The 26054-nt window shown below is 42.4% G+C and overlaps 1 protein-coding gene across 12 annotated transcripts in view; it reads right to left on the reverse strand.

Moving 5' to 3' along the window:
• The window catches only part of ralgps2 (Ral GEF with PH domain and SH3 binding motif 2), a 674317-nt gene that overhangs the window by 194400 nt on the left and 453863 nt on the right, over positions 1-26054 (reverse strand). For all 12 annotated transcript variants that reach the window (XR_013579343.1, XM_078561532.1, XM_078561535.1 and 9 more), the window contains 3 exons: positions 22662-22799; positions 22466-22556; positions 5883-5950 (listed from right to left, as the gene is read on the reverse strand). Coding sequence is in view for 11 of the 12 variants with exons in the window: in XM_078561532.1 (XP_078417658.1) it covers positions 5883-5950; positions 22466-22556; positions 22662-22799 (297 nt within the window). In the remaining variant the exon portion in view is untranslated. The remainder of the gene's footprint in view (positions 1-5882; positions 5951-22465; positions 22557-22661; positions 22800-26054) is intronic.

The raw sequence follows: 26054 nt of genomic DNA on the forward strand, positions 1-26054 counted from the left end.
TGGGAGTCCACATCACATGTGGAAGGAACTCCATTTGGTTTGGAAATGCCTGGGAGGGTCGAAGAAACAAACTTACCGGTTCCTACTGGAGAGCCTAATGGACAGATGACTCCTGGGAGGGAGGCCTCGGGTAAACCATCCAAAGTCGTAGAACTACGATGTTCGACATGTTTGAAAAAGCCTCCAGGGAGGCTGAATTTGTAAATAATTCATTCATGTAAATAATTGATATATTGTAAATTGTACTTTTGAGTAAAGGGGGAGGGATATGATGATCTAAGGTGCAATACAACTTTAAGAGAATTTGAGTAGATTGGTCATATGACTGCATTACCCAATGGCTGTGTAGTGCAGGCTACAATGTTAATCAGTAGTTTAGCATAGGGTCTGGTTAGAGAAGCACACGTGTAAGTGCTCTTTTACTTGTGTTAACAAACAGCACATGCTTCATCTTACATTGGTCTCTGCGTCTGCAGTATATTGTTTACCAACTCACTCACCTGTAGATTGGTGTGCAATCATGTTTGCAAGCAAGGTGGCCCGACAGAAGGAACATAACAAAAACACATTTTAAATTAGCAGTCTGCATTTGTAAAGCATCTTAACAAGTTTCAAACACATTCCAAAGTGCTTCACACTTTAATATGCATTGTCTTGTTTAGCAGCCATTTCTCACTTCTGGACGTTTATCGAATTATGTTGAGATAAATAACAAGTTAATCTGCGTTTGTGATAATGTTTCAAAGAGGACTATTGATCAAGACACTGGAGTAAATCATTGTTCTTCTTTAGGCATTGTTCTGGAAGCTTTCAAATTCATAAGCATTTACAAAACCTAGGCCATCAGAATAGGTTGACAGAATCTTGATTTACTCTCTCACTGATCAGCTCAATGTAGAACTCCTTTAGTACTGCACTTAAATGTTAGCCTAGATCTTGTACTGAATCCCTAAGGTAGAGCGTGAACTCATAACCTTCTGACTCAAGAGTGTAATCATAAGAAATAATATTACTTTAAGGCAACAAATTGAAATATTAAGAAATGTTACGACAGATGAACAGAAGCTTTGATGACTGGTGATCCCCCGCCTAATCTTCTGGAGCCAAAGACCGGATTTAGAAAACCGAAATACATGTAAATTGCTTGAATGGTTAACTGGCAAAAGTTTAAATTATATGATTGACCTATAAGTCATCATGGACATCTGGGCCAAGTTACAATTTGATGATAATAGTCTTTTATAGGATTAGAAAGGAAAGCAAATGATTGATCTCTTATTAATTGCAGGCAAGAGCCTCCCACGAACTACACAAAGAAAAAGTTACACATTTGCCTAATTGACATGGCCAACTTCTTCATGGACTGTGCTATTTTTACATTAGGTTGGAGTGACTGCAAGTTATGAACTTCAATACTGTACTCCATCTCCGGTCTTCAATATTTGTATTGTGTTATGATCCCAGCTGACGTGATCACTGGACAAGCCTGGTCCCAGGGTGGAACCCAGCTTGATAGATCCTAACTTTTATTTGTTTGTTTAGATACGTGGAGAGGGGCTACTGAATAGAGTTACTGGAGTCAGCTAATGAACTTTTAACAAAAGTATAAAACATTTATTAAGCAAAAAAAAATGAACTTTATTACAATACTCCTTCACCCATAACTATACCTTTACAGATATATACAGGTTTGTAAGGATAACAAGTTACAAAAGCTATCTTATATTCTAATATCCACAGTAAGTACATAGTCCATGTACCAATAGGCGACCTGTGGTCAGACACACCACACTCTGTCACACTACCAAGTGACAGATGCCACCTCGAACAGATGCTATGGATCTCTCCTCAACTCCCCCCAGAAGCTTGTTACATCATGAGCTGACTGGTCTCACTGAACTCAATCTTTCACATGAGGGTTTCCAAACTCCACTCTCCCAGAATTCGCTTTAGAATCTTCTCCCAAAACCGACGCTTTCTCTCAGATGCCTTCCGCAAAGGTAGACTTCCAGGGTTTCAAACTCTCCTTCCGATGTTCCTCTCTCCTGGCTCACCACATGCATTCAAGCTTTCCTCCATGCACTCTCTCACCGACTCAGCTGTCAACATTGCACCACTGCTTCACATGCTCATAGCAAAAAGTTACAGATCTTCAGTTGTCTCTTTGGACCTTCTGGCCTCTTGTAAGCTGTTCTCGCTTTAAATCTGCTTTCTGCAGCTTTTGTCTCTTTAAATCTGAAGCTTGGAGCCTTTCTCTCTCAGAACCTTTTCCAGGTTCCTTTCCTTCCCTTTGACTAGAAGGTCTTCTTTGGACTTTCTCCTGTTCCACTCTCCTGGATTTTGGGGTCTTTTCTTTTTGCTTTTGGACTGGCTATCTGTCCCCTTTGCTCCCGTCTCTCTTAGAAGCTACTTTCAAAACCAACTGAACTCAAACAGCTTCCAAATCAAAACTGGTGTTTCTTGTGTGTGTGTCTGTGGGAGGGACTTGCCTCTCTAGGCCCCTGTTGCTATGCAAGAGCCCAGTTTCTCTACTCTTGTTTGTTTAACTTAACTGCAACAGTCGTAAAACTCTAATTAGAAATGCAGGCATCTTTTAAAGTGAGACTAAAATTCAATTTGATCTTTTCTTAACATAGAGATACAGAAATACAAATCAAACTTAAACTGTAAAGCTAAAACTCATTTCTAATACCCACAAATATAAATATAACTTACTTAAACTATCTCTATTTCCTAACAACTGTTTGGAAATATTTGATTCCAGGTACATCAAAAAATTGCATCTGAACTTCTTGGAAGATTACACAGACAGGGAAGCTCAAACAAGTGGTGAAGATTCATTGGGAACTGAAGCATACAGAAATAAGCCACTTCTCCCAACTTGTCCACATCAGCATTTATGCAAACAAACAGTTTGATTCACATTTGCCCTCTTTCATAATCCATTCAACATGTTTTTCCTTTATTCTTCTATCCAATATTTACATTGTTTCTGCCTCAAATAGTAATTTTGGAAGTAATGCTGCTGTGTTATGAATTCCATACTCACAACTCTCTGTATAAGTAAGTTTCTTTTACTCTTTATCCTAAATCGCTTATATTTAATCTTGCATCTGTAGCCCCTTATTCTAGATCCCACAGCCACTGGAAACAGTTCGGGCGGAATTTTCTGCTCCTGTTGGCGTCAGGTTTATTTGGCGGCATGAGCAGACAATATGGCAAGGCCAAAAATTGGGTTTACACTGTCGTGAAACCAATTTCCGATCGTCTGCTCCACCCATCAATGGTTGGCTGCGTTTCCCACCACCATACGTTGGGAACCTAATTTCAATACTTGAGCATCTCATTATAAGCCCTGTTCACTGGAATCAAAATGTGGACCTGGCGAGCTGCACTTCGCTCGGGACTTGGAGGTTTGTTTGCCTACCTTGCTTCAGGCAGCACTCACGGTCATCAGGGCTCCGCAAGCAGCACCACATCACATTCAGAGGGGGTTCAAGGGCAGGTCTCTACCTGCCAGACCAACTGTAAGGCGTGGGTGGTTTTTCAATGGCTGCAGGGCTACGACTTGCTTGGGAAGTGGGGAGAAGTAGCCTCAGGCCACATTGGGGAGGCAGTGGCATAGAGGTATTGTCACTGGACAAGTGTTCCAGAGACCTAGCTTAATGCTCTGGGGACCGGGGTTCAAATCCCGCCACGGCAGATGGTGAAATTTGAATTCAATAAAAATCTGGAATTCAAAGTCTGATGATGACCATGAAACCATTGCTGATTGTTGTAAAAAGCCATCTGGTTCACTAATGTCCTTTAGAAAAGGAAATCTGCTGTCTTTACCTGATCTGGCCTACATGTGACTCCAAATCCACCAGCAATGTGGTGACTCTTAAATGCCTTTTGAATATGGGCAATTAGGAATGGGGAATAAATGCTGGCCTAGCCAGCGATGCCCACATCCCATGAATGAATTTTTAAAAAGGCAAAGGGCAGGGCGAGGGCTGTAGTGGGCAAGGGGGTATCCCAGGGGGTGTGTGGGGGCACATATTGATCTGTGCAAGTGGCCTCAAGATGGTGAGGGCTAAAGAGGCAGTCTCCAGAGGAGATGGAGCCAGATGGAGATGTGAGGGTGTGTGTGAGAGTGAGTGGTGATGTCGCTTGAGCTGGCAGTGAGAGAGATGCCAGTGAATGTGTGATGGGCTTGTCAGTGTGTAAGTTTAGAGTGATGAGATAGTTGCCTTACCCTGGTGATATGGATTAGATCATTCATCCTCTTTCTGCTCTGGATGGCCAACCACTTCTTTGCAGCATTGGCACTGGTCACCACTGCCACTGTTGCCTAAGACAGAGTGGTGAGATTGCTGGACATCTTGTGGCCAGAGCAGGGATGGAGGACATCATGGCGGGCCTCCAAAAGGCATTCCAGTGATGGGTCACTGAACTCTTCTTGGCTTTCAGGGCCATGTTTTCACTGGAGCAGTCCTGGGCTGCAAGTATTGAGAACTGTGTGCACGGCTGCAGTTTGGATATGGCACCTGGCATGAGGAAACGGTGAGGTCATGGCATGACGGGTGATTCAGAGGCCGCCTGCCAGCGAGACAGCGTGTTTCCTGGGGCTGCATAATTAATGAGGTGGGAAGTGGATGATAATTCGCAAAAACCCGCAAATGCGGCCGGTAGCCCGCTACCGCACTTAGTGCAATTCTGAGACAATTCTACCCTTTGTTTCTATCTACCGAGGTCTTGAGTTTAATATTAAAACACATTTTCATGGTACAAAGGGAGCAAACTGTAATTAGCTGAAACTAGTGGGAAATGTTGTCTTCTTATGGAATGAACAGTAATCAATGGAAGTAAAAACCTTTCAGCAAACAAACACCCTCACCTACGTGTGTCAAGGACAACTGTTCAACTCCATCTGTCAACTTGTGACCTCTGAAACCATTACTAATTTTGATGTGCAAAGTGCTATTTTACAACATGCAAATTAAATACCATGACACATGAAAAAGCGCTTTAGGAAATTACCTAGTCACACAACTAGAGAATTTCTCTGGCAGTAGGGCTGTCACCAAACATGTGATTATTCAGCATAGTAACAGTTAATTTCGTTACCCCAGAATTGAATATTTTCCAGTATGAGAAATCAACAGTATGATTTAAGACTCAAATACACCAGAAATGGCATGAAGACTAGTCAGAATACATGGCACCATCATTCTGGCGTAAGTACAACAGATTTAATGACAAAATAAATGAGAAAATCAGCCTCCATTGCCAAGGCATTTTTAATATGGGTTGAATAACTGCCTGTTTTAAGCTGATTACTTCAGTTACCATCTGTGGCAATAGCTGCCAAATTTGCTAATTCACAAAACCATAAACTCCTACTTCTAAAACAAACTTGTCTTTCCAGTAAGAGGCATTGAAGAACTAACCCAACCTGCAACAGATTTGCTTCTCAAATAGTTAACTGTAAAATACATTCCTACAGCTAATAATCCAAGTGAGAAAATGAAGTTAAAGGTCTTCACCATGAGGTAGCTTACTGTTTTGTAGAGGCTATTAACTTAGGCTTGCTTTCCAAGATTAGATGATGACACAGAACACTGGGAGTGACAAAATGTTAATATTACCTTGAACGGCCCCAGAAAATCAAAAGATAATTGCAGATCCAAACAGGATGCAACACCTCATGGTAAGTTTTCATAAATAATTATTACATTGTATTTGCACATGTTTTACAGCTACACAATGAAGGATAAGGTTTGGTCTAATGCAGACACAATGCTGTAAACAGTCTTGGAAAGTGAAATTCATGATATTACAGTCTTTATTACACCAGATGCAATAAGCTTAAAAGGCCAAATTATCTGGTGCTCACTTACCTGCAAGATCCTCCCTTGAGGCAGTGGACTGGGGTGTGCTGGTACCAGGCTCAATTCTTAATGAGAGTCTGTAGGACAAAGATGGATAAGATATAGGGAAAGAAAATAGAGGCATGTCTTTAAAGATGCAGCTTCTATCTGTTACCCATCTATAATTTGATGACTGTTACTTTTAGATATCTGTGGGCAGTTTCATCATTCAACAGATTTACAGCATGTTCAGTATATCTTTACAATTATTATGAACAATGGCACAAAACACAGGTGAAGACCATCTGACTGAGAACAGGACCCAAATGCTCTTTTTGATAGGATATCAATAACCCACCTTAATTACAGATGTCTGACACCATTAAATAGCAAATCTCTTAACAGGCAATAAATTTACCTTAGTGCAAAGAAAATGAATGATAACCCAGAGAGGTAAAGCAAAAATTAAACATACTACTTGTAATGAACAGATTCCAATGTGAGATTTGCCAAGATGATTAGGAAGAAAGGCTTGCACCTCATCACTATTCTAGCTTTAATTATCAAGTGCTTAATAGAAAAATTTTTATACTGCCTTTCAAAAGTTCAGCTGGTGTTTCATTTTTATGAACTTTGGAATAGCGTGTTCAGAATTGATTAAGTTAAAAAAAGGCAAAGGGTCAGTCAGTTAAAAAGTCTGATGATGTCAAGATTCAAGATTCCATTGCACGCACCAATAAAGAGTAGTTACACTGTGAGGAAGTGTCCTTGGCTTAAGTCATTTGAGCGCATTTATTCTTCTGAAATGGCTTTCACAAGGATGATTTACAAATATTGTTTATGAAAAAAGGAGAGAATGAAGATAAAATACCTGTTTACAATTTACTTGCACTTATGACTTAACTTCAGTTCCCTATATCAATTTAAACAAAATACAAAGCAAAATGGTCAAATATACCAAACATATATTGTAAATTCTATATTAATTACCTTTCTTGTCAACAGCCTGACATGCAAGAAAATCCATCTATGTTTAACAGTCTCTGAGACAAGTTATTTGAGAAATATACGCTTAGAAGTTTTGTTTGTCCAATAAACACAATGCTCTGAAGAAGAGTCATACTGACTCTAAACGTTAACCCTGTTCCTCTCTCTACAGATGCTGCCAGGCCTGCTGAGTTTTTCCAGCATTTTCTGTTATTATGGATCACACATTCTCTACTTGTAGAGACATATCCTGTTTAGCTGTCCAGAGAACTTAGGCACAGCTTGGTGCAGCTAAGGCTTCAGGATTTTCAAGTGGACATGGGGTGTGGATGAAGGTTAAACATTAAAATCAAGAAGTCTACCAGGACAAACCACTAGGAAGTTTTCTGCTGCTTGCTCACCCTTATTTCCTAGGGCACTGGTTTACAAGGTTATCTAGAGCTATGTGGGAAGAATTGCATTCTTCAGAGACAGAGCTACCTTTCTAGTCATTCACCAAAATTGTCCAGAAATACTCAAACCCGAATGGTATGGACATTGAACTACTAAGTCATGTACCAATATAAAGAAGTTCTTTTGCACACAGTTTTTCAAGCTGGATATTCAAACAGCATGCTTTGGAAAGTGTTGATTAGGGAAGCTCATTTTAAAATCAAGAACCCGTGGGGCTGTTGAAAAGCAGCCAAACCAAATGGTATTATCAAGAAGCGACAAGAGACATTGTGTAGTTAAAAGGAGATATTTGTGTAAACAAGACTTTGATGAGGATATATAGAATTCAATGCGCTACATCAATAAAACAATCCTTATCAGAAAATTTTCCAGCTAGACAGTTGAGATTTGGTCTGCCCAACCAATCAACTGTTACTGTATACTTCACATAATGAAACTTATTGAAAGGAAGTCTAAGAGGGACAGTGGCATGCCGGCTTTAATTTTAAGTTTTAAACAAAAATGTGAACTATTTGTTATCATGATCTAAGGCTATTATCGATAGGGCAGTGAGGCCCTGGTGAAGTAACATGCTGTCCACCATTGAAAGCAAAAAGATATGAAAGCTGTTAAGATGACAACGTTACTGCAGTAAAGGAGTCAGAATGAGAACTGTGCTCAAGGCGCCAGAAAAAGAACTGCAGTCAACAAGGAGACAACACGACCGATCTTAGAAGGACAACTTCAACCAAGGGAAACAAACGATCATCAGAAGGAGAATGGCAGTCAAAGAGGGGACACAACTCGCCTTCAGGGAAATATTTGCTCTGTGCTCAGAACTAGATATTTAAAGGGAGCCCAATGCATCATCGGAAGAATATCTAAGGAAGCCCCGCTCAGCTTCAAAAGAATATTTAAGGGAACCCGACTCATCTTCAGAAGAATATTTAACGGAACCTGACCTATTGTCAGAAGGCTTTCTGCAATCAAAAGGGGTTCGCAACTTTGGGATCATTTTATGATTATTCACTTAGGATATATGTGAGCATTGTATTGCAACAGCATCTTTATTGCTAAGAGACTAAGAAGGGCAGTGTTTTGCCATGTCAACTAAGAAGGGCACTATATTCGCAGGTACACTAAGAGGAGCTCATACTCTGTTTGAAACATATAACTCTGTGTGTATGTGTGTGTGTGTGTGTGTGTGTGTATGTGTGTGTTTTTAAGTGTGAGACGACTGGTGTAAGATCTATGGTTTTTCTTTGAATCTGCTTGGAATGTTTATTGCAGGTACTACATAGTGCACAGCAGAATAGAATCTTGAATTGTATGTCTGATCTAATAAAGCTTACTATTTAATTCAGATGGACAGTCCAAGAGAAGTAGGCAGATAGTGCAGGAGTCCCCGAGAGTCCTGCTCACAAAACAGTTTTCTGTTTTGGAGGCTGGTGAGGGAGCTGGCTCTTCAGAGGAGTGCAGTCAGAGCCAAGTTTGTGGCACCATGAGCGGCTTGGCTGTACAGGAGGGGAGGAAGAAGAAAGGAAGAGGTATAGTGATAGGGGATTCATTGGTCAGGGGAACACACAGGCATTTCTGTGGCTGTAGACCTGACTTGAAGGGTCATGAGGACTCGAAACGTCAACTCTTTTCTTCTCCGCCGATGCTGCCAGACCTGCTGAGTTTTTCCAGGTAATTCTGTTTTGTTTTGGTATGTTGCCATCCTTGTCAAGGATGTCACAGAGCGGCTGCAGGCCATTTTTCTAGGGGAAGGTGATCAGCCAGAGGTCGTGGTTCACATTGGTACCAATGACTTAGGTAGGAAGGGGGATGTTGTCCTGCAATCAGAATTTAGGGAGCTAAGTAGAAAATTAGCATGCAGGACCTCAAATGTAGTAATCACCGGATTATTCCCAGTGCCACGTGCCAATAAGTTTAGAAACAGGAGGATAAGGCAGATGAATGCATGGCTGGAAAGATGGTGCAGGTGGGAGGGCTTTAGATTCCTGGGGAACTGGGACTGACTCTGGGGGAGATGGCAGTACAAGCCGGATGGGTTGCACCTGAACAGAGCTGGGACTGAGTTCCTTGCGGGGCATTTTCGTGGTGCTGTTGGGACGGCTTTAAGCTAACTCAGTAGGGATGTGGAAACCATGAGAAAATATTAGAGAGGAATACCAGAGCGCACAAAATACTGGGAGGGACAGACAGCACTAGTATGGAGAATAGTAAGTTCATAGGTAGAGACGGGGCAAGGGAGAAAGTAACAAAATCAAATTTTTTTAAAATTCATTCATAGGACGTGGGCTTTGCTGGCTGGATGAGCATTTATTGCCCATCCCTAGTTGCCCTTGAGAAGATGGTGGTGAGCTGCATTCTTGAACCGCTGCAGTTCATGTGATGTAGGTACACTCACAGTGCTGTTAGGGAGTTCCAGGATTTTGATCCAATGACAGTGAAGGACCGGCGGTATATTTCCAAGTCAGGATGGTGAGTGACTTGGAGGGAACTTCCAGGTGGTGGTGTTCCTATCTATCTGCTGCCCTTGTCCTTCTAGATGGTAGTGGTCATGGGTTTGGAAGGTGCTATCAAAGGAGCCTTGGTGAATTCCTGCAGTGCATCTTGTAGGTAGTACACACTGCTGCTGCTGTGCGTCGGTGGTGGAGGGAGTGAATGTTTGTGAATGTGGTGCCAATCAAGTGGGCTGTTTTGTCCTGGATGGTGTCAAACTCCTTCAGTGTTGTGGGAGCTGCACTCATCCAGGCAAGTGGGCAATATTCCATCACACTCCTAACTTGTGCCTTGTAGATGGTGGCCAGGTTTTGGGGAGTCAGGAGGTGAGTTATTCATCGCAGGGTTCCTAGCCTCTGACCTGCTCTTGTAGCCATTATATGGCTAGTCCAGTTCAGTTTCTGGCCAATGGTAACCCCCAGGATGTTGATAGTGGAGGATTCAGTGATGGTAATGCCATTGAATGTCACGTGGCGATGGCTGGATTCTCTCTTGTTGGAGATGGTCATTGCCTGAAACTTGTGTGGCGTGAATGTTACTTGCCGCTTGTCAGCCCAAGCCTGGATACTGTCTAGGTCTTGCTGCATTTGGACAAGGACTTCTTCAGTATCTGAGGAGTCATGAATGATGCTGAACATTGTGCAATCATCAGCGAACATCCCCACTTCTGACCTCATGATGGAAGGAAGGTCATGGATGAAGCAGTTGAAGACGGTTGGGCCTAGGACATTACCCTTAGGAACTCCTGCAGTGATGTAGTGGAGCTGAGATGACTGACCTCCAACAACCACAACCATCTTCCTTTGTGCTAGGTATGGCTCCAACCAGCGGAGAGTTTTCCCGCTGTTTCCCATTGAATATAGCATTGCTAGGGCTCTTTGATGCCACATTCGGTCAAATGCAGCCTTGATGTCCAGCGCAGTCACACTCACCTCACCTCAGGAATTCAGCTCTTTCGTCCATGTTTGAACCAAGACTGTAATGAGGCGAGGAGCTGAGTGGCCCTGGCGGAACCCAAAATGGGCATCAGTGAGAAGGTTATTGCTAAGCAAGTGCCACTTGGTAGCACTGTTGATGAAGCCTACCATTACTTTATTGATGATCGACAGTAGACTGATGGGGCGGTAATTGGCCAGGTTGCTTTTTGTGTACAGGACATACCTGGACAGTTTTCCACATAGCTGGGTAGATGCCAGTGTTGTAGCTGTACTGGAGCAGCTTGGCTAGAGACGTGGCAAGCTCTGGAGCACAAGTCTTCAATACTATTGCTGGAATATTGTCAGGGCCCATAGCCTTTGCAACTATCCAGTGCCTTCAGCCGTTTCTTGATATCACGTGAAGTGAGTCGAATTGGCTGAAGACTGGCATCTGTGATGCTAGGGACTGCCGGAAGAGGCCGAGATCCACTCGGCACTTCTGGCTGAAGATTGTAGCAAATGATTCAGCCTTATCTTTTGCATTGATGTGCTGGGCTCCTCCATCATTGAGGATGGGGATATTTGTGGAGCCTCCTCCTCCAGTGAGTTGTTTAATTGTCTGTCACCATTCACGATTGGATGTGACAAGACTGCAGAGGTTACATCTGATCCGTTGGTTGTGGAATCGCTTAGCTCTGTCTATCACTTAGATAAAAGCAAAATACTGCGGATGCTGGAAATCTGAAACAACAACAAAAATTGTTGGAAAAACTCAGCAGGTCTGACAGCATCTGTGGGGAGAAAGACAGAGTTAACGTTTCAAGTCCATATGATTCTTCATCAGCACTAAAGAGAAATAGAAATGTGGTGAAAGATAAGCTGTTTAAGGGGGGTGGGGTGAAGCCTATTTCGATCCCTTCCCCCCACCCCACCCCCACTAGGGTCATCTGTCACTTGCTCATCCTGCTTTCTACCCTTAATGTCACCATTAGCACATCCTTTAGCTAATATCACCACTGTCAACACTTTTTGTTTATGACATCTTTGGCAATCTCTCCTTTGCCTCCACCTATCATTGGCCCTCTATCCAACTCCACCTGTCCCACCCCCCTTAAACAGCTTAGATTTCACCACATTCTATTTCTCTTTAGTTCTGATGAAGAGTCATACAGACTCGAAATGTTAACTCTGTCTTCCTCTCCACCGATGCTGTCAGATCTGCTGAGTTTTTCCAGCAATTTTTGTTTATGTTTCTGTCTATCACTTGCTGCTTCTCCTTTTTGGCATGCAAGTCTCCCTGTGTTGTAGCTTCATCAAGTCGACACTTCATTTCTAGGTATGCCTGGTGCTGCTCCTGGCATGCCCTCCTGCACTCTTCATTGAACCAGGGTTGATCCCCTGGCTTGATGGTAATGGTAGAGTGGGCATAATGCTGGGCCATGAGGTTACAGATTGTGTTTGAGTACAATTCTGCTGCAGCTGATGGCCCACAGTGCCTCATGGATGCCCAGTCTTGAGTTGCTAGATGTGTTCAAAATCTATCCCATTTAGCACAGTGTTAGTGCCACACAAAATGTTGTGGAGGGACTTCGTCTCCACAATGACTGTGCAGTGGTCACTCCGACTGATACTGTCATGGACAGATGCATCTGCGGCAGGCAGTTTGGAGAGGATGAGGACAAGTATGTTTTTCCCTCTTAATGGTCCCCTCACCACCTGCCGCAGACCCCAGTCTAGCAGCTATGTCATTTAGGACTCGACCAGCTCGGTCAGTAGTGGTGCTACCGATCCACTCTTGGTGATGGACTTTGAAGTCCCCCACCCAGAGTACATTCTATGCCCCTGCCACCCTCTGTGCTTCCTCCAAGTGGTGTTCAACATGGAGGAGCACTGATTCATCAGCTGAGGGAGGGCTGTACGTGGTAATCATCAGGAGGTTTCCTTGCCTATGTTTGCCCTGATGCCACGAGACTTCATGGGGTCTAAAGTCAATGCTGAGGACTCCCAGGGCAACTCCCTCCCGACTGTATACCACTGTGCCGCCACCTCTGCTGGGTCTGTCCTGACGGTGGGACAGGACATACCCAGGGATGGTCCATGATGGTGGTGTTTGGGGCATTATCTATCAGATATGATTCTGTGAGGATGACTATGTCAGGCTGTTGCTTGACTAGTCTGTGAGACAGCTCTCCCAATTTTGGCACTAGCTCCCAGATGTTAGTAAGGAGGACTTTGCAGGGTCGACAGGGCTGATTGTCAGATCGACAGATTGCTGTTGTCATTTCCAGTTTCATTCCTTTTTTGTGACTTTGTTGTGGTTTGATTCGACTGAGTGGCTTGGTAGGTCATTTCAGAGGGCACTTAAGAGTCAACCACGTTGCTCTGGGTCTGGAGGTCCCTAGAGCATTACCCTGGGTCTCTAGATTACTAGTCTGGCGAAAATATCACTATGACATTGCCTCCACAGGGTTTTCAGGGTTACTATGCATGTATGTGAATGCACAGAGTATAGTAAATAAGATTGGGGAGTTACAGGTGCAGATTGCCATGTAGAAATATGATGTTGTGGCGATAACAGAGACCTGACTCAAGGAAGGGCAGAACTGGGTTTTAAACATTCCCGGGTGCAAGCTGTTCAGGAGAGATAGGAAAGGAAGGAAAGTAGGAGGGGTGGCGGTATTGGTTAAGAATAATGTTGCAGTGCTGGAGAAAGAGGATGTCCCAGAGGGTTCAAGGACAGAATCAATTTGGCTCAAGCTAAGGAACAAAAAGGGTGCAATTACGTTGCTCGGACTATAGACCACCAAATAGTGAGAAGGACATAGAAGAACAAATCTGCAGGGAAATTACAGAGAGATGCAAGCATTGTAGCGTAGTTATAATGGGGGGCTTTAATTACCCTAATGTAGACTGGGACAGTGGTAATGTGAAGGGCGGAGAGGGACAAAAGTTTCTAGATTATGTTCTGGAGAATTTTCTATTGCAGTATGTGTCCAATCCAACAAGAAAAGACCTGGTTCTTGGAAATGAGGTGGGCCAAGTAGATCATGTGTCAGTGGGGGAACATTTAGGAGACAGTGATCATTGTATTGTATGTTTTAGGATGATAATAGAAAAGGACGATAGGCAATCCAGGATAAAAATAATTAACTGGACAAGAGCCGACTTCGATGGCAAGAACGGAGCTGAGGCAGATAGACTGGGATAAAAGATTGACAGGAAAAACTGTAGCTAAACAATGGGCTACCTTCAAAAAAGAATTGGTTCGAGCACAAAGTATATTCCATCGAAAGGGAAAAGTAGGGCAAACAAATCTAGAGCACCCTGGATGAAAAAGGAGATGGAAATTAAGATAAAGAAGAAAAAGTGTGCTTATGACAGGTGTCAGGTAGAAAATACAATTGAGAACCAAGAGGAATACAGAAGGTTCAGAGGGGAGCTGAAAAAGCATATTAGAGAAGCAAAGAGGGATTATGAGAAAAGACTGGCAGACAACATAAAGGGGAATCCCAAAGTCTTCTCTAGACATATAAGTAGTAAAAGGGTGCTAAAAGGAGGAGTAGAGCCGATTAAGGACCTAAAAGGGAATTTACACATGGAGAAGGAGCCATGCCTGAGGTATTAAATTAATACTTTGCATCTGTCTTTACCAAGGAGCTAGATGCTACTACCCAGGCCATGGTGACAGATGAGGAAACTCTGTCACTAGAAGGGTTCAAAATTGACAAGGAGAATGTGTTGAATAGACTGTCGTTGCTTAAAGTCGACAAGGCACTGGGATCGGATGAGATGCATCCAAGGATATTGAAGGAAGAGAGAGTAGAAATTGCAGGGGCACTGGCCTTAATCTTTCAGTCTTCCCTAGATTCGGGGGTGGTGCCAGAGGCCTGGAGAATTGCAAACGTTATGCCCTTTTTCAATAAAGGTTGTAAGGATAAGCCCAGCAATTACACACCGGTCAGTTTAACTTCAGTGTGGGCAAGATTCTAGAAACAATTATTCGGGACAGAATTTGTAGTCACATGGAAAAATATGGGTTGATAAGGAAGAGCCAGCATGGATTTCTAAAGGGGAAATTATGTTTAATTAACTTGCTGGAGTTTTTTGAAGAAGTAACAGAAAAGGTCGATGAGGGTAATGCTGTTGATGTGGTGTACATGGACTTTAAAAAGACATTTTATACAATGCTACACAACAGACTTGTGAGAAAAGTTATTGCTCATGGAATAAAAGGGACAGTAGCAATTCGGATACAAAATTGGCTGAAAAATAGGAAGCAGAGAGTAATGGATCAATGGATATTTTTCAGGCTGGAGGAAGGTTTGTAGTGGAGTTCCCCAGGGGTTGGTATTGGGGCCCTTGCTTCTCCTGACAAAATTAATGATCTAGATCTTGGTCTGAAGGGAACAATTTCAAAGCTTGGGAGTGTTGTGAACTGCTAGGAGGATGGTGTGGAACTTCAAGAGGACACAGACAAGTTGGTGGAGTGGGCAGATAGGTGGCAGATGAAGCTCAATGCGGAGAAGTGTGAGGTGATGCATTTCAGTGGGAAGAACATGGACAGACAATATAAAATAAGGGGTGAAATTTTGAAGGGGTGCAAGAGCAGAAAGACTTGGGTGGAAATGTGCATAGATTATTGAAGGTGGCAGGAGAGATGGAAAGAGCAGTTAATAAAGCATATAGTATCCTGGGCTTTATTAATAGTGGCATAGAGTATGAGAGCAGGGAGGTTATGCTGAATTTATATAAGTCACTCATAAGATCTTCTGTGATATTTGGCTGTGGTCTTGCTATTTTTCACAATTCTTGTGTCCAAACCATAGAATAACTTATCAAAGATAGAAGATTATGTCCTACAACAGGATTTGACTTGGTTCTGAAACTTCATCACCAGGTTTATTATTTGATCCACTTGTATTACAAAGAGATGCCTCTTAGTCCTAACCCAAAAAGTTATTCACTAGTGCACTTGTGTGCACTCATCAGGTTGATTTATAATGCTAGCTGCTCCTCATGAGCATAAAATGTGAGTTTTGTCTTCCTGTATTTTTATCCTCCTGACTGCAGCATTGAATATTCCCAATTCATGGGGGCACAAAGCTTCAGCAGTGGCACCTGCTCAACCGGGATGTTGTCAGGGTCCACAGCCTTTGCAGTATCCACTGCTTTCAGCTGTTTCTTGATATCTGAGGGAGTGAATGTTGAAGCTGGTGGATGTCGTGCCAATCAAGGAGACTGCTTTGTCCTGGATGTCCTGGAGTTTCTTGAGTGTTGGTAGAGCTGAACTCATCTAGGCATATAAAGAGCATTCCATCACACTCCTGACTTGTGTCCTGTAGGTGGTGGACAGGTTTTGGGAAGACAGGAGGTGAATTACTCACTGCAGAATTCCCAGCCCCTGACCTGCTCTTGTAGCCGCAGTTTTTATATGGCTGGTCCAGTTCAGTTTCTGGGTGAAGGGTAACCTCAAGGAGGTTGATGCTGTTGAATGTCAAGGTGGGAAGGTTAGATTCTATCTTGTTGGAAATCCCCACTGCCTGGCACTTGTGTGAAGCGAATGTTATTTGCCACTTATCAGCCCAAGCCTGAATGTTGTCCAGATCTCGCTACACATGGACACGAACTGCTTCAGTAACTGAGGAGTTGTGAATCATACTGAACATTGCGCAATCATTAATGAACATCTCCACTTCTCGTCTTAGTATGGAGGGAAGGTAATTGAAGCAGCTGGGCCTAGGATACTACCCTGAGGAACTTCTGCAGCAATGTCCTGGGACTGAGATGATCTGCCTCCAACAACCACAACCTTCTTCCCTTGTGCTAGGTATGACTCCAACCAGTGCAGGATTTTCCCCTAATTCCCATTGACTTTTTTTGCTAGGGCACCTTGATGCCACACCTGGTCAAATGCTGCCTTGATGTCAAGGGCAGTCACTCTCACCTCAGCTCCTTTGTCCATGCTAGGACCAAAGCTGTAATGAGGTCAGAGGCTGTGTGGCTCTGGTGGAACCCAAACTGAGCACCAGTCAGCAGGTTAGCGCTGTCTAAGTGCCGCTTGTTAGCACTGTTGATGACACGTTCCATCATTTTGCTGATTATCAAGAGTTAACTGATGGGACAGTAATTGATCGGATTAGATTTGTCCTTCTTTTTAAGGACAGGACATACTTGGTTCATTTTCCACATTGTTGGGTAGATGTCAATGTGTAGCTGGACTGGAACAGCTTGGCTAGGGGTACAGCTTGTTCTGGAGCACAAGAATTAGTACTACTGTTGGGATGACATCGGGGTCCATAGCTTTGCAGCATCCAGTGTCTTCAGCTGTTTCTTGATATCTTGTGGAGTGAAATGAATTGGATAAAGATTGGCATCTGGGATGCTCGGGGACTCAGGAGGCGGCCAAGATGGATCATCCTGTTCTAGCTGAAGATGGCTGCAAATGCTTCAGCCTTGTCTTTTGCACTGATGTGCTGGGCTCCAGCATCATTGAGAATGGGGATATTTGTGGAGCCTTCTTCTCTGGTTAGTTGTTTAATTGTCCACTACCATTCATAACTGGATGTGGCAGGACTGCAGAGCCTTTGAGCTGATCTGTTGGTTGTGGGATCACTTAGCTCCTTTTTCTCAGCACCTGCTGCAGGCCCAGGCTGGCAGATATATCCTTCAAGACTGGGCCTTGGGCTCTGAAGGCTTGATCAGTAGTGATTCTACAGAGCCACGCTTGGTGATGAGCATTGAAGTCCCCATCCAGAGTGCTTTCTGTGCCCTTGCTGTTCTCAGTGCTTTTTCCAAGTACTGTTCAACATGAAGGAGTACTGATTTATCAGCTGAGGGAGAAGGTAGGTGGTAATTAGCTGGAGGTTTCCTTGCCCATGTTTGACCTGATGTCATGAGAATTCATGGGGTCTGGAGTCAATGTTGAGGACTCCCAGGGGCACCCTTCCAATTGTATACCACTGTGCTGCCACCACTGCTGGGTGTGTGCTGCTGGTGGGATAGGACATACCCAGGGATGTTGATGGTGGCATCTGGGACATTGGCTATAAGGTATGACTCAGCGAGTGTAACTATGTCAGGCGGTCGCTTCACTTGTCTGTGGGGCAGCTCTCTCAATTTTGGCACAAGCTCCTAGATGTTGGTAAGGAGGACTTTCCAGGGTTGAAGATCTGGGTGTGCCATTTTAGTTTTTGGTTTCTTGGTGATGCTGGGTCGTCTGTCCAGTTTTCTTCTTTTTTGACTTTTTTGTAGTGGTTTGTACAACTGAGTGGCTTGTTAGGCCATTGCAGAGGGCAGTTAAGAGTCAGCCACATTCCTGTGCACCTCGACTCACATGTAGGCCAGACCTGTTAAGGATGGCATATTTCCATCCACATTAGTGGAGCAGATGGGTTTTATGACAATCGATGATAGCTTCATGGTCACCATTATTGAGACTAACTTTCAATTCTGGATTTTTATTAATTAGTTGGATTTATTAATTAATTGAATTTAAATTTCACCAGTTACCATGGTGAGATTTAAACTCATGTCCCCAGAGCATTAGCCTGGGCCTCTGGATTACTAATCCACTGACATTGCCACTACGCCACCATCACCCCATAGAAGTTGGAGTAGTGAACACAAGATCAGTATGCTCTTCCACATTCTTAAACTGCAATTCATTATCCACATTTAACTGAATATGTGGGAAAGAATGAGGAGTAAAACACCAGCAACAGTGTTCCTTCAACAATTTTGCAGCAGGCTGGGGTCACCTCTTTCAAATATTTTTTTCAAGTTCCACGTATTAATTGCTTCATTCTGAATCATATTTATCACTTTTGCCTGTTGAAAGTGGATGCTGTACAGTAGTTAGAAATCTGAATACAACTTGTACATTTCACAGAGTCAGAAAAAGAACACGAGGAAGGCAGTGAAGATTAACTATACTCAAGCAATGAAGAATTTATATCATATGCAGGGAACCTAACAATTTCTCTTTTGTGTTGAAGCACATGTGTGTCAGAGGCAGCTGCATGAATGATCTCAAACTTAGTGACAAAGAATTCCTTGAGTTTTTAATGCTCGAAGATGATGTGGAAGAGACGGGGAAAGAGTGCTGTCTTTCAGATGAAATATAGTACTCTCTGGAGGACATAAAAGATCCTCAGGCACTATTTCAAACAACAGCAGGAGAGTTATTGTAGCATCATAATGGCACAGGAGGCTGCCATTTGGCCCCTTGAGACCATGCTGGCTCTCTGTACAACAAATCTGTCAGTTCCATTCCCCTGCTCTATCTACGTAACCCTGCATGTTTATTTCCTCAAGCATCTATTCAATTTTCTTTTGAAATCCTTCATAGTCTCTGCTTCCACCATCCTCATAGACAGTGAGTTCCAGGTCATTACCCAATCGCTGCAAAAAAATGTTTTTTCTCACATCCCCTTGTATATTCAGCTCAAAATCTTAAATCCTTGTCCCCTGTTCCTTGTACCATTAGTTAATGGAAACAACTTTCCTTAGTCTATTTTATCCAAAGTTGTCATAATCTTGTTTACCTCTATCAAATCTCCCCTCAACCTCCTTTGCTCTGGAAGAACAACCCCAGCTTCTCCAGCCCAACCTTGTAGTTAAATTCCATAAATCTCCTCTGCACTTTCTCAACAACCTTCACATTCTTCCTGGAATAGGTGGCTAGAACTGGATGCAATACTCTAGTTTTGGCCTGACCAGAGCTTTATAAAGGTTCAGCATATGATTCCTGGTTTTAAACTTAATACCTATATTTATTAAGCCCAAGATCCCATATGTTTTGCTAACTACCATCTCTATATGTCCTGCCACCTTCAAAGATCTGTGCACATGATCCTCCAGGTCGATCTGTCCATGCATGATATTTAGAATTGCGCCATTAATTCTATATTGCCTCTCCCTATCACTTCTTCCAAAATGCACCCCCTTCTCTGTATTACATTCCATTTTGTCTGCCCATTCTGTTAACGTATTTATATCCTGCCAATTGGCATCATCCTCACTTATTGCCATGCTTACAAGTTTGCTACCATTGGCAAATTTTGAAATTTCAATTTGTATTCCAATATCGAAGTCATTTATAAATCAAAAAAAGCAGTGATCCTAACACTGAACCTTAGGGAACATGGCCCCAAGAAGCAGTTCAAGAAGACGGCTTGCCACCAGCTACTCAAGGACAATTAGGGATAGGCAACAAATGTTGGCCTTGCCAGTGATGCCCACATCCCATGAAAGAATACAAAAACCCCACTGTCTAACATCCTCCAGTCTTAAAAAAAACAACCATTTACCATGACTCACGTTTTCCGTTCTTCAGCCAACTTTTTATCCGAACTGACACTGACCGTCCTATTCCATAGGCCTCAATTTTGTTTTCCAGTCTTTTATGAGGTACTCTGTCAAATGCTTCCAGAGTCCTAGCCAATCATCCCTTAATTAACATTAGCCAAATTGATTATTTTGTCATTATATTGCTGTTTTTGGGAGCTTGCTGTGATCAAATTGGCTGTTTCATTACATTACAATAGCGACTGCACTTCAAAAGTATTTCATTGGCTGTGAAGTATTTGGGGCATGCTGCAGTTGTAAAAGGTGCTAAATAAATTTAAGTTCTTTCATTCTTTTCTGTGCTGTAATTTCTATGATTTGCTATTGGGCAAGGGAGTGGTTATAAGCATAAGAATTGGTTCCAACATTTGCAGAGGTTCCTAAACAGCAAAGCAACTAAACTACATAACTCAATTTACTAATCACTGCATTGTGAGTGATTCTGTTTCCTATAGGAAGTGTCTTTTGTTTCATAAAACTTTGAAGCACTGCATGCTTGTTTATCATACAACTATCAATTCATGATAATACAGCACCATTATTTGGTAAGCAAATGAAATATAGATTTAATTTTTGGAAGAAATGAGAAAGGATGCAACTACCATCAAATAGTTCAGTACTGAGATAAAAGCAACACAGCAATAGTCTTAGATGTTTACATTTGGCACAAGCTATTGAAGGTTAAAATGAATCTGGCATAATTTATCAAGCACAAGGTTCAAGTGATTATTACTTCGTTGACAAATGCTTTGATTTTCTAAATGTGGATATGAATAGATTTTACCTCAGGAGCTCATAGTTTGTCGAGTTTGGGTCAGGTGAAAATTAAACAAATCTGAATTTTCCCAAACCCATTTTTTGTGATGGTCCAATGCAGGTTGGGGGAAAAAGATGATCAGAACTTCAAAAAAGGTAGACACAGATAAATATTTGAACGCAGACTAATCTAAACCTAAGACACAATCTCTTTGTGTCATAATTCTTAGGATGTTCCACCTTGGCTGTAAGATGATACAGCAATAGCATCCCTCAAAAGGTTCTGGGTGTATTCATTCTTTTGAGGTCTCTGAGAATTTGCCTTGTAACTCAGCAGAGATCGCACTTACTTTGGCCACTAAAAATGTAATCACTGTAGCAAATTGTACAAATCCTTATAAATGTAAAATTATATCTTGCTGGTCTGAGGCAATGGAGCAGAGCCTTTCTTCAGTTAAGTTCTGAAAGGAATTTCTTCAGTCAGGTGACTGTTGCAGACATCTGTGGGAAATGTGTGGGATGATTAGCTGACTGAAGTCAACTCTCCATGATCCTAAACTCCATTCAGCATAATTGCAACAGAGTTTAGTGTTCTGTAAATTTTGAGCCTTTGCTAAACAATGCAACTAAAATATGAGTGTTAATCACTGGGAGGGATGCAACTACAATTATTGCAGATTTCAAAACTGATCAATGTTACCACCAGAGCCTGAATGTGATTTGATTATAAGAAAAATCTTCTTAAGTGCTGAGTCTCAATGACAAATGACAACAGAAACCTTTTCCTGTGAGGATAAAGAAAGAAAGACCTGCAATATGGCATATTTTGCAAGCTAAGGACATTCCAAAGTGGTTTAGAGTCAATGAAGTAATTGTATTCACTTTTTTTTAATGTCAGGAACACGGCAGACAATTTGGACACAGTCCGCAATTAGGTAAATGATCAAACCATCTGTTTTAGCTGTTGGTTGCTGGTTAAATGTTTAGCAGGAATATGTGAGAAATCCCAAGCTTTGCTTCAAATAATGGGTGGGATCGTATACAGTCACCTGAAAGCATCTGGGGCCTCAGTTTAATATCTCACCTGAAAGACTGCACCCCAACACTGCATCATTGCCCTAGTACTGCACAGATGTGCTAAAAATTCTGGAATGGGACTTGAACCCACAGCCTTATGATTTAGATCTGGTTACTATAAACTGAGCCAAGGGTGACACCTAGTTTGTGGCAAAAAAAAAATTGAGGAAAAACATCCCATTTACATGGGGCAAAGTTTTCAAAGGAAGTGGCATAGGTGTTTCCTCTGTAGGGTGGCAACATTTATTAATCAGCAAAAATGAATGTGTGACAGAAAGCTGTGAAGCTTGACAATGATAAGAAAATAAATGGCCTTATGTGCAATTGGTGGAATGTATGTGCATTGGATAATGCTGGCTGCTTTAGCTGGGCTTCATGCTTCAGTGTTCAATTTCTACCCTACTCAAGAGGAATTTGAGCATTCAAAGATTTTATAAAATGCAACAGAGTGGAGTCAAGAAGGTATATTTTAAGCGGAAGAACATTCCTGTTTATGTTTTAAAAGATTTTAATTCCATTGGACATGAGAAGCACCATCACATGCAACTGTAGTAAGAACTTAGGAAAAAGCTCAGATATAAGGAAACCTACTTGTAATTGTCATCTTCAACGAATTTCTGAAGTTCTTCAATATATCTCGCCGAGTTCAAATATTTCTGAACATGAGGCAGCAGAGGAATATCTAAAGAAAATAAAATGCATCGAAGAGTGAAAAATCATCTAGTTTAGTCTAGTCTAGTGGCTAGTTTAGGGAATTAAAATTGTGGAATATGCTTAAGTAACTTACCATAATCACAGGACTGCTGAAGATCTGAAATGATTCTCAAAATATTGTTCATTAGATTTGATCTTTGTTCACTTTCAATGATACTGTGTGTGGATGGGTACGCTGAGTCAATGTATGTCAAGTCAGACAAATAAATGCCTGCAAAACATAAAGGTAAAAGAAAAGCATGATGAAAGAAAAGCATGATGGTCTAAAAATTGATAGCCTTAAAAAATGAAATGCTGGAAAAATTAGGGAATTGATTCCCACACTAAGTAAAATATCACACCTCAAAATGGACTTGCAAGAAACTGCACATTTTATGTACTGGAAGACTTCTTTAAACCTATTATGAAACATGCAAATACTTGCAACCACTAGCCGATCATATGGTCAAAATTCTTTACTGACCTACTGAATTAATTTTTTAAGATATGGGAGATACTTGTGAGGCTGGATTTATTACCCATGATGTTAGGTGATAGTGAGTCGCCTTCTGGAAACAATTGCTTACACAACAGAGTAAGCTTGCTAGGTTATTTCAGAGGACGTTAACTGTTGACAGTAACGTGACCAGGTAGATGTGCCAAGTTAATTTCTCTGAAAGGACACTAATGAACCAGTTTGGTTGTTAAGACAGTCTGACAGATTTTAGAGCCATTTTATTCTTGGGCCAGCCCACAAATGACCTAATTTGCTGAATTTATTTTCACAGCTAGCCGTGGTGGAATTAAACACATAATTGAGTTGCCAGTCCTATACCATAACCAAGTCATTATCATACCCATGTTGGTGATCAAAATTCAGAAAATAATTCTGAAAGTAATTGGAACAATGCGATTTGGACTCATGTATACAATTCACAATTTTCTCTATTCCATTGTGAGAAACAAAGTGGAGACAAGTTCCCCAAAGAAAAAGACAACAAAGTCACTCTCAGATTGCTTTCACTCACTTTCCAGAAGCTGATGACAGGGTAGCATGTGAGGTGGGAGTAAGTGGCTGACTTATTGGCATTTGATGGTGTGGGATTGGAAGGCCAAGAGAAAGAAGCAGAAAATATTATTAAAAAGCATCATGGGATCAAATTGAACATTCCTGAAAAATTGGCACAGGATTGATCTGCATGATTAACCCAGGCCAACTTCATGCTACCTACTCATTAGCATTATTTCTGTACCAGCCAGCACTAAATGTGCTATTCATTGATTGCACGCACCAGCACGGGGATCAAAATGTTGAAAGCTAGACTGCTCTGCTTAAAGCTAGCTTGCACCCCTTTTGTATTGTGGCTGGAATTTGTGCAAGAAGTGAATTTGACGCGGGAAACAGTGAACCAAGGAACAACATGAGAGACAATGAACTCCAAAGTTTTGCGACATTGCAGTGGAGGTCTTGAAGGAGGAGGTGGAAAAGAGGGAGGACGTCCTGTATCTGCAGGCGGCCAGAATGAACTTCTGACACATGTTCAGAAAGCATTGGAACAAGTAGGCATAGATGTCAATGCTAGGGGTCTAGCTCCAAGAAACCTGTAGGCAGTGTCACAAAAAGTTCAATGACCCCAAACAAGTGATGACAATCAGTGAATGCATCTTCAAATGGTACATTATACCAGCCTCAACCATTCCATGATTCACCACAACCCCATCACTCAATTATCTACAATTTCCATCAATCAGGAATCATAGCTAAGATTTATGTGCTCCACCCTTACACGCTTAGCAGTGCTGCAAACCTCACACCCACATCTTGCAGCCTGTACACAGTTCCAGCTATTCATCATGACAGCCACATCATCCAAGCAGGTTGCTTACCGCTTCCCTCTCTCGTACATGACAAGGTGGTGCACAACCAGAGGCAGCATGAATAAAGCAAACAGGCCTGGCCTGTCTGCAGTTCTTAACTCTCATGGAAGAGACAGTGCTGGCCATGACAACTGACATTGTTGAGGTCGTGGCCAGCGAGGTGGATGAAATTATTGAAGTGACAGTATCCTCATACCTAACCCTTTTTCTCACATCCCATTTCACCCTCAATCCACAATTTCTTCTGACTTTCAAGCTGCAGGTCGTGTAAGCACGCACTTCTTACTTCTATCCCTCCCCTCACCACAACCTTTTCCTTCTGCGTTTTATCTTGCAGATACCATGAACTGCAACCTGCACGTGTTGGATGATCACAAAGAAGATAGTGATGATGAAGGCACACCCTGACTTGATTTCATACCCTCAGCCACCAGCTCATACAATGACAATATGATAACACAGGGCTTTGCGCATAGCTTGGAGCCCATTCTTTCCAGCATGGAAGTGGCAATCAACTCACATTTGGAAGCCAAACCATGATGTAGTGACTGCCAGCTGATGTCTCAGATTCCACTGCAGCACAAGCAGCTTCCATGAAAAGCTTGAGTGCAACAGTGGAAGCTCTGACTTAAGTCAAGCAAGGTCAGCTTGCTACCTTTATGACTGTGGGTACCAGTGTTTAAATGGTCTAACAGGGTAGTCAAAGCTATCCAGCAGTCTGTCATTGAACAGATTAGCAAGATTGTTGAGGCACCACCCTGGGGGTTTGGAGCATGGATCTTCTGTCCTCCTGCACAATGACAGTATTTATGCTTCCACTCTTCCAGTGCCTTTGCTGAATCTCATCAACCAGCCAGCCAGCCAGCCCACGATGCTGCTACCTATGCTGAGATGGTGTACTCTGAAGCTGGCCTCCCTCCAGTCATGTTGCAGCCACTTCGATGGTGGAACACTTTGTAGGCGCTGTAGGACAAGAAAAGTACACAGAAGACAGGCACTAAGGAATGCACAAGGATGATTAGTTTAATTGCATATACAGTATGGCAAGATTTCACTTATAAATTTGGTTTGCAATTTTTGTTTGTGGTGTCTTTCAGGCCAGGAGGACGCTGTGATGATCAGTAATAGAAGGAAGGTAAGGAGTGTGGGATGGTTGGTGAATTGATATTGCACTCAAACTAAGTCTTCACAGACAGCCTGGACATAAAGGGGCTGTCGAGATTGCCTCCTTCTTTCCTCCTCGTGCTCCTGCTCTCCTGAAAGTCGGTGGCAAGGGCTGTCCTGATAGCTATGTTGTAAAGCATGCAGCAGACCAATCTTGAGAACTGCTCAGCCAAGTACTGCAGGGTTCCTCTAGAGCAGGCCAGGCAGTGGAACTTATGTTTCACAACACCAATGGTCTACTCTATCTCACTTCTTGTAGCATCATGGCTCTCACTATATGCAAGCAGCATAGCGGTGTGTAGATTATGAATGAGAGTTACGTTGCCTTTGTCACCCAGTAGCTACTCTTTGGTTTGCCATGATAGCTGAAATACAGCTGGCAAAGTAGACAGCTGCAAAATGAAGACATCATAACTGCTGCCAATATACCTCTCATTCACTTGCA

The sequence above is a fragment of the Cetorhinus maximus genome, chromosome 17 (assembly GCF_964194155.1).
Source record: "Cetorhinus maximus chromosome 17, sCetMax3.hap1.1, whole genome shotgun sequence".
NCBI lineage: Eukaryota > Metazoa > Chordata > Chondrichthyes > Lamniformes > Cetorhinidae > Cetorhinus > Cetorhinus maximus.